The sequence below is a fragment of the Vigna unguiculata genome, chromosome 2, assembly GCF_037176805.1.
Source record: "Vigna unguiculata cultivar grain cowpea cultivar isolate G323 ecotype 2 chromosome 2, ASM3717680v1, whole genome shotgun sequence".
In the NCBI taxonomy this organism is placed as follows: Eukaryota; Viridiplantae; Streptophyta; class Magnoliopsida; order Fabales; family Fabaceae; genus Vigna; species Vigna unguiculata.
Genome location: NC_140793.1, coordinates 28,013,242 through 28,021,688, shown reverse-complemented (window position 1 = coordinate 28,021,688; position 8,447 = coordinate 28,013,242). Strand labels below are relative to the sequence as shown.

The window sequence follows — 8,447 nt, the reverse complement described above, 5'->3', positions numbered from 1 at the left end:
ATTTTCACATATAATTTCCTGGTGGTGGTGGTCTGAGTCAGTTAAATGGGGTTATCTTGTTCACAAGCAGAGATGTATTACCTCAAACAAGACATCATTGGTTCCTTATCTTTTGCTTGTTGAGAAGGTGTAACAGAATAAACATTTTCCTTTCACTTTGTTCTTGAACCAAAACCATTTAGATTCTAAGATTCCAAAATTGAGCCATTGTTAATTAATTGACATCAGAATCGATCGAAGTTGACGAGGCCCGGTAGGCATTATAATTCTAGTGGCGACGAGTATGGTGGTGTGATGAAGAAGGAAACAGTTTGCAACAGAGTATGTTAAAAGCTTAAGGAGGTGGAAAAATGAAGAAAATTGCGAATGAAGACTTGAATGTAAACTGCATTTTTTAGAAAGACTGGAATGAAATGTTCATCTGAACCAACCGAAACTACCATAATATTCTAAAGCGACATTTTTTTTTCCTACCATCCTACATTCCCATCCACACATAATTGTCTCAAAAGATTGGACCAGCTGCGAGAATCTCTTCTGTCAGATTGTTGTTGCCCTTGCCAATCTTGTGGTTAGTGAAGGTTTCAAAATTGTTCTTGAACAATCCAGCCAGCTTCAGCAGAGTCTCCTTGTACGCCTTTTTGTTTGACCACTGCAATAACAAAGGACTCCAACGTTAGAAAAAGACCGTGTCAAAGGATAGAATAAAAAGGTACATAGGTCTAGGATCACTAACTGTGTTCACTGGGTCCAGGATTTCAGAAGGGACACCCTCCACCTCGGTGGGGATCTCAAGCCCAAAGATTTCAGTCTTCTTGTACTCTGCATCCAGGAGACTTCCGGAGTGAATAGCATCAATGATTTTCCTTGTGTATTGGAGCTTAATACGACTCCCTTGACCATAGCTGCAGTTTGATGTATTCAAAAGCTTGGTGAGTTCTAGATTTCGTAGGGTATAAATTGCAATACTATTTAGGATCAGATAGAAATTCAATTTCAATGCTATAATATAACTACACACCTGCCAGCAGACCAACCAGTGTTAACAAGCCACCCAGTAGCACCATGTTTCTGCATCTTTTCAGCAAGCATTGCTGCATATTTTGTAGGGTGCAGCATAATAAATGCTGCACCAAAACAAGCAGAGAAAGTGGCCTGTGGCTCCTTTATACCGTCCTCTGTACCAGCCACCTGAGGTTGTCGCAAGTAAAACATGGTTAGAAATTAGAGTTACAGAAGAAACAACATGGTAGGAGGAATAGGTAGTTATTTGAAACATTACCAAAGCAGTATATCCGCTGATGAAATGGTACATGGTCTGGGCCAGGTTCAGTTTGCTCACAGGTGGTAGTACACCAAATGCATCACACGCCAAAAGAATGACATTCTTTGGGTGAGGACCAACACAAGGTAACTTTGCATTTGGAATGTACTCAATGGGATAAGCAGCACGAGTATTTTCTGCAGAATAATTGTAATGCAATGAGATTATGTGTTGTAATGGATGATTATAAGATAAATCTACACGCAGCACCCAAAAATCCCCATCAAGTTTTGTCCTCTTGCTTGATTAAAGGCAATAATTTTCATGTTTAATTGTTTATATCTGTCATATGCTTGTCACTTCATTATTCAACTTCTTCCATATCAGTTCCGTGTTTGAGGAGGTTAATTTTAAGAAGTGACCTGGTCTTATATATAATAGGAATAGATGTTGCTTCTCAATTACATCTTGCGAGTCCTATTGCTGTCAGCTATTGCTGTCAACTATCCAGCAAATAATTTAATTGGAGTCAACCTCAAGAAAAAGAGAATATCTTACCGGTAACCGATTTGTCGGAGTAATCAACATCGCGATCATGCTCATCAAACACCACGTTTTCCAACACTGCCAAGCAATCGGAAGAAAAACAAGAGAGTCAAAATGCATTACATATTTAGGAGTGATTAAATTAAAGAAGCGAAAGTGAGTGTGAGATTGATACCTGTACCAAACCTGATTGCATTCCAAATATCAGGCTCCTTCTCCCGGGAGAGATCAATGCATTTGGCATAGCAACCACCTTCAATGTTGGAGACACCATTCTCACCCCAGCAGTGTTCATCATCACCGATCAAGTACCTATTATGGTCGGTAGAAAGAGTGGTCTTTCCAGTACCTAAAGCAAAGGGTATTCATGAGAAAAAGAGGGTAAAAGAGAGATGGAAGTAAGTGTATATAGGTGAGAAGAGAAGCATGGGAGTATGATTGAGGAGGGCTGAGTAAGGGAAGGTAGGGTAGGGTGTGTGGACCCACATTATACCGATGCAACCTTTTTTATGGGGCGATACTATACCTGAGAGTCCAAAGAAGAGAGCAACATCCCCATTTTTGCCCATGTTGCATCCAGAGTGAAGGGAGAGGATTTGACGCTTAGGCATGAGATAATGCATGACACTGAAAAGGCCCTTCTTCATTTCCCCGGCGTATTGTGTGCCGAGGATGACCATTTCCCTCCTAGCAAGATTTAGATCTATGCTAGTGGAGGATGTCATGTAGTGAGTATAACGATTACACGGGAACTGTCCAGCATTGTAAATAGTGAAGTCCGGAGTACCAAAATTCTCCAGCTCTTCAGGAGTGGGACGGATACACCTGTCACCCACCCAGTTATCCAATTGTACACTATACTAAACTCACATGCACTACTACTTCGGGGGAACCTCTTCCTCCATTCAGCAGGGATTATATATTAATTATATCACAATAAATTAAGGCTTTCAACGTTAGGGCACTTATCTGGCGGGCTTATACCTTTTTCTCTGGATGATGGAAGGAAGAACACAGAAACAATTGCAATGCTAAACTATTCTTTAATTTTCACTTACATGTTGTGCATGAACAGTGAATGGTAAGCTCTCGCAGACACAATCCTGACTTTGATTCTGTTCTCCAGGTCCCAATTCAAGAATTGGTCATTCACGAACACCTGTACATCACCAATGTCAATTCTTTAAGCAACAAATCTGTCATTGACTCTTCCACATGCAAATAATACATTCTTATTCGTTGGAATCTCCATCCAGATAAGATCAGACATCATATTTTTAAAAGTATTTTTATTGTTCACACAAGTCTTACAACAAACAAATGGAATGCATAATCTAGTCAGAGCGTGTGAGATGTGTAAAACATGAATTGGGCGACAATCAAGTTTTGTTTATTTCGAACAAACCCCACCTCAATTAGTAACGTGCGGGATTCAATTTTTAAGTTGAGATAACTAAATTACCGTAAACAATTATTCTTTCAAAACAAAATTATCAGAAAAAAAAAATTCTTTTATTGGAAGTTCACATGATACATGTACTGAGAAAAGGGTAAAGCTTTTGCACAGCGTTACCTAATCTAGTTTCGTCCTAACCAAAACCACCCAACCCAACACCATAATCAGCCAAATTGTATACACTGGTGGGGAGATATGCTTTTCTAACGGAAGTAATCAATTATTCACTAACATAAAAGGGAAATGCCCCTCACATCACAGGCTTTGGTGCTCTGTATGCTGAAAGAAAAAGCATATGTGCTTATTCGTTCACCAAGCCTGGGCTGGGTAATGAAACATGATTCAATAACCCGATTCCAAGTAAATAACACAAACACATGAAAACAGTGTCGTGTTATCTAAGGAATCGTGCGAACTTTTCGCCCACTTGGACAAAACGACAACCTAAGCCCAATCCCCACGTCACCTTAAAAGCTAAGATGAGACACATCATGCTTTCTCTAATCACCATGGACCGTTCTTTTAAAATATTACTTAAAAAACATCACCGCGTTTTTCTAATAAAATTTAATCACTGCCTTTGCATATTATCATCCCATCCCACTCTGTCATGTATGTATGGTAATTAAAGAAAGGAGAAATCACCTTGTCCAAGGAGTTCAAGTAATCAACGGCTCTCTCTCTGTTCACCATGAAAGTGTGCTCGTCCATCTCGATGTTAGGGGAACCCCTGTAGAATACAAAATTTGGCAGTTCCGTGCGTCAGAAAGACAAGAAAACATAGCAAAAATAATAACGTGACAGAGATTCATAAGCCGCAAATATAACTCCACATAATAATTGGTAGCTGTTAAAACTTAGCACTCACTTTCCCCACCAAAGCTCATTCTCAGTGAGATCGTCCTTGACGACGCGCTTGTCCCTCGGAGAGCGACCTGTCTTGGCCCCTGAAAGTGTTGCCAATGCCCCCGTGGCAGTGATGAATGATCCTTTCTCATACTTGATCGCTTGCTCGTAAAGTTCTGCACCGAAAAACCAAACCGCGTTGAATAAACTAAATACTATTTCTAAACTCACAAGAATTAATTATCACGGAAACTTTAGTCACATAAATTTCTATTAAACAAGATATTCATGGGATTTTCTCACGTCTATAGCATGAAGAGTGGGCTCAACAACGTTCCTTTCATTAGGAAATTCTTCAAAATTTTGTCGGCCACAAAAACATTGGACTTTTTAATTTATTAAATTTAAGTTAAACAAAAGTTGCCGGCACTATTTGGGAATAATTAGTATTTGAAAGCAGATTGACCATAATTTTTTTATCTGGCACATATATACCCTCACCGATTTTACTAATCAACTTTATTAAAACTTAATTATCTAAAAACGAAAAAAAAATGAATATACATAAAACGTTACGCTTGGCTTGACTAGTTCAAAAACATCGTGAGACGGTGTTGTTCTAATTTGAACTTTTTTTCTTTTCGTACACCGCAAGTACAAAATTGATGATAAAGCATGTAGCTATCAGGGTATATGAGTGACATCAATTAAAAGTGATTATTGAAAAGAGGAACACGACTATGTCCGGTGGTGTAAGTAACATAGGAAGGGGACTATGTGGTCGTAATGATAATGTCAAAAAGAAGAAACTTCACATAAATCATCGTAAAAAGCATCATTGAAAAGGTTAAGAACAGGAAGTACCAGCAGGGGAGAGATTGTAGAGGACATGGGTAAATTTCAAAGCACTGTCGCTGACAGCAATGGTGGGAGTGACATGATGGTGCACGTGAGAAACCTGGGTATCTGCCTTCCTAGCTGGGTCTCCCTTCACCAGTTTCGGTCCGGTTTCTCTGGTCAGTGACGCCAGAGATGCACTGTTTCAACAACAGATCACAACATCATTCACAGTTTTAATTTTAATTTCATATACATACAATAGTTTGCGTCAGCACTTAGATCGGGTCCACTGCAACAAAGTCAATTCAATAAACCATCAAACTCCTGCCCACCGTCTGATTCACCTAACTTTCTTAGTCAAGGCTTTATGTTACACGTGGATCTACTAAAACAACCGGGTCCCACAACCTTTCTCCCCGCATCTATTCTTTATTCTGCCTTAAAACAGATTTTCCGCCGGGCCATGTTCTTTACTATTTGTTTCTCCACAATATTTTATTAATAAAGAAGAATTATTATTATTTCTGAAACAAATTTCGTTACCAAGGAAAACATAAAATACAATATAGATAAATGGATGAAAAAATATATTATAAGTTGTTACAAAAATAAAAAATATTGTAATTAATTAATTTATTAGACGCGGCTTCATAGATATTTTGTATGAGGTTCGGTGAAATAATTTATTAAAGCGGTGCCCAGATTTTCAATCTAAAAACGCTGATTAAACTGTATCAAGTTTTTCTTAAAGAAAGAAAAAGTTAATAGTTACGTAGTAGGAGATACACATAAGAATATTGTGTACAGATGTACATGAAAAAAAAAATAAAAAAAGGCACAATTTTAATACGAAACTGTCTTTTTTCGTGTTTCGTCTCGCTTATTTCCAGACACCACCAAAGGTTGTAAATGTGGAAAAGAAAAATATTATATATACCTGATGGACTGGAGTTGCTGCTTGTGACGCTCCTCCTCCGAAAGGGTGGCGAACGGAGCCTGAGACCCCGTAACGGGTGTGGTGGGTGCGGACCTCTTCTTCTGCAACGAGTGAAGCTCGTCAATAGTCTGCGCCTTCACGGTGGGAACGCTGTCGTCGTGACAAATCCCGTTATGCTTCTTTTGAGTCTGAATCTTGGTCAGTCCGTTCTTAGCGGTCCCGTTCCCGTTTGCAACGCTGCCATTCCCGTTGGACGCCATCTTAGGCTTTTTTCCCTGCAAAAAATAAAGAAAATAAGGAACAAGATAAAAATAAGGCACAGCAAAGCTTGAGACAGACATGCACGTAGGGTTGAAGATGAAAGATGAGAAATAAAGGAACATTGAATAAGAAGGTGTGAAAAAAGGGAAAGAAGATTGGACCAGAGGTTTGGAGGTTGCAGGTTACACGTAAACGAGAAAGCAAGAACAGAAGGACAATGAAATGCAACAACGTTACGTTGTGAGAGTTAAGGCAGAAGTAGTTGGTAATGGGATGCGAAATGAACAAGACCAGTTGTGCGTTTTATAGGCTTCAGTGGCACCCCATCTTGACCATACTTGAGTGAGTAACCATGGTTTAGGATAACCATGGTTAGATCCTATCCTGGGCACGGTTTCAGCGGTCAAGTGCGGAAAAAGTAAATTTTCTAAATCTAATAATGGAGGAATTGGAGAGATATTAGGTCCCGAGAGGAGATAGCTATCCTCTGCTCCTCCTATCCACACTAGCCAACACTCTCCTCTTCTCTTATTAAATTAAACACGCCTTTTAAATCATGTTTAACGTCCTTCAAATAACATTAATTCTTTTCTTTTACATTAAAAAATATAAATAACTCAGTGTCTTAATACAAATAATAAGATTAGTCATCAATGATAACGGAGAACATATTTTATTTTATAAATATTTAATGGTTATTATAACAATATATATTTATTTGTTTATTTAATAATATCATTATTACTTGATGAAGATTAATTTAATTTAAATTAAAAAATATCTGTGATGAGTTTTTTAGGAGATTTACATGACAGAGAATATCCATAAACCATCGACTCAATTCATCAATAATAATAATACAACAAGGAAATATGTTTATTGCTATATAAAAAATTATTATAAAAGTAAAATAAAATAGACTCAACTCACAATAAAACTTTTATCTCACGAAATATAAAGAAATTATACCTTTTATATATCATTACTATTTCATAAAACATTAAAGCAATTGAAAATTAATCACTAATTTATTATTTGAAATATTATTTGAAAGTAAGTCTATATTATCTATGATAAAATTTATTGTATTGTAAACTAATAAATGTAAAATGAAATATAATTATATAGTTATACGATTTTTATTATATAAATAAAATTTGTTTTAAAAAAATACATTATTATGCTTTATTATTTTAATGTTTTTAAAATAATTAAATTTTTATTTTTTAGTTTTAAAAAAATTATATGTTTTTTATTCAAGCAAATTATTTTATTTTAATCAGTTTATGTGATGAATATTGATTAAACTTATATTTTATAAATTTATGTTTTAAAAAATACATTATTATGTTTTATTATTTTAATGTTTTAAAAATAATTAAATTATCATTTTTGTAGTTTTAAAAAAATTACATGTTTTTATTAGAGCAAATTGTTTTATTGTAATAAGTTTATGTGATGAATATTAATTAAACTTATATTTTATAAATTTAAAATTTGTATGCTTAATTTTTTATTTAGAATTTTTATTTTGTATAATTTTAATTCTGTGGAATAAAATACTTATTACATTAATTTGAATTTTATATTTTTTATGTGGAACAAATAATCTCATCTCATAAATTAATAGTCTCCAGTTAATTTATTAATTTGACTAAATACTTTGTAAATTTTATTATTAATTGATAAACTATGAGAAACAATTAATGTAAAAGTTTATAAATTTGCTATAATAATTTTCAGTGAAAGACAATAAAAATACAAACACACCTAAAAATTGCATATAACGTTTATTCAGTATTAATATGTGATTAGCACCACAAATTTAGTGTAAGGAAATGGAATAAAAATTCAATAATATTTTGAGATCCAATTTTTTTTTTACTCATTACTTTTTATTTTTATTTTACAAATAACATTTTTTTAATGATCATTTGAAAAATTGTCTTGAAGTAGAAAGACACAATTGCATAACGTGTTTAAAGATGGGATACTTTGCGGACAACTTCATCTAAATCTGATGTGGCACCACGTTTGCGCAATTGCTACCTACCATCACTAGGTTAGCCAGGATGTGCATCCCATGATTCCTGTAATATGCAAAATTCATCAACATTTTCTTTTTCACGTCTATTTAAATATAATTTAATCATTTTTATTTAGAACACCCAGTTCTCACAATGTACTATTAACACTCTTATAATATATATAATAAAAAAAATTACTTTGCGCCACATAATTCTGTTAATTGTTTCTAGTCCTATCAGTTATTAAATTATAAGCAGTATAAAATAGTT

At 35.0% G+C, this 8,447-nt stretch overlaps 1 protein-coding gene across 1 annotated transcript; it reads right to left on the bottom strand.

Moving 5' to 3' along the window:
- Positions 1–367: 367 nt before the first annotated feature.
- Positions 368–6,468, bottom strand: LOC114174245 (phosphoenolpyruvate carboxykinase (ATP) 1-like). The gene is made up of 13 exons (XM_028059044.2): positions 6,312–6,468; positions 5,890–6,164; positions 4,977–5,149; positions 4,135–4,288; positions 3,912–3,996; positions 2,869–2,969; positions 2,337–2,635; positions 1,986–2,159; positions 1,823–1,888; positions 1,283–1,461; positions 1,022–1,191; positions 737–905; positions 368–652 (listed from the first exon to the last, which is right to left on the bottom strand). Exons 2-13 carry the CDS (start codon positions 6,147–6,149, stop codon positions 506–508), a joined length of 1,977 nt encoding a protein of 658 aa, XP_027914845.1. The 5' UTR covers positions 6,150–6,164; positions 6,312–6,468; the 3' UTR covers positions 368–505.
- Between the last annotated feature and the right edge of the window lie 1,979 nt (positions 6,469–8,447).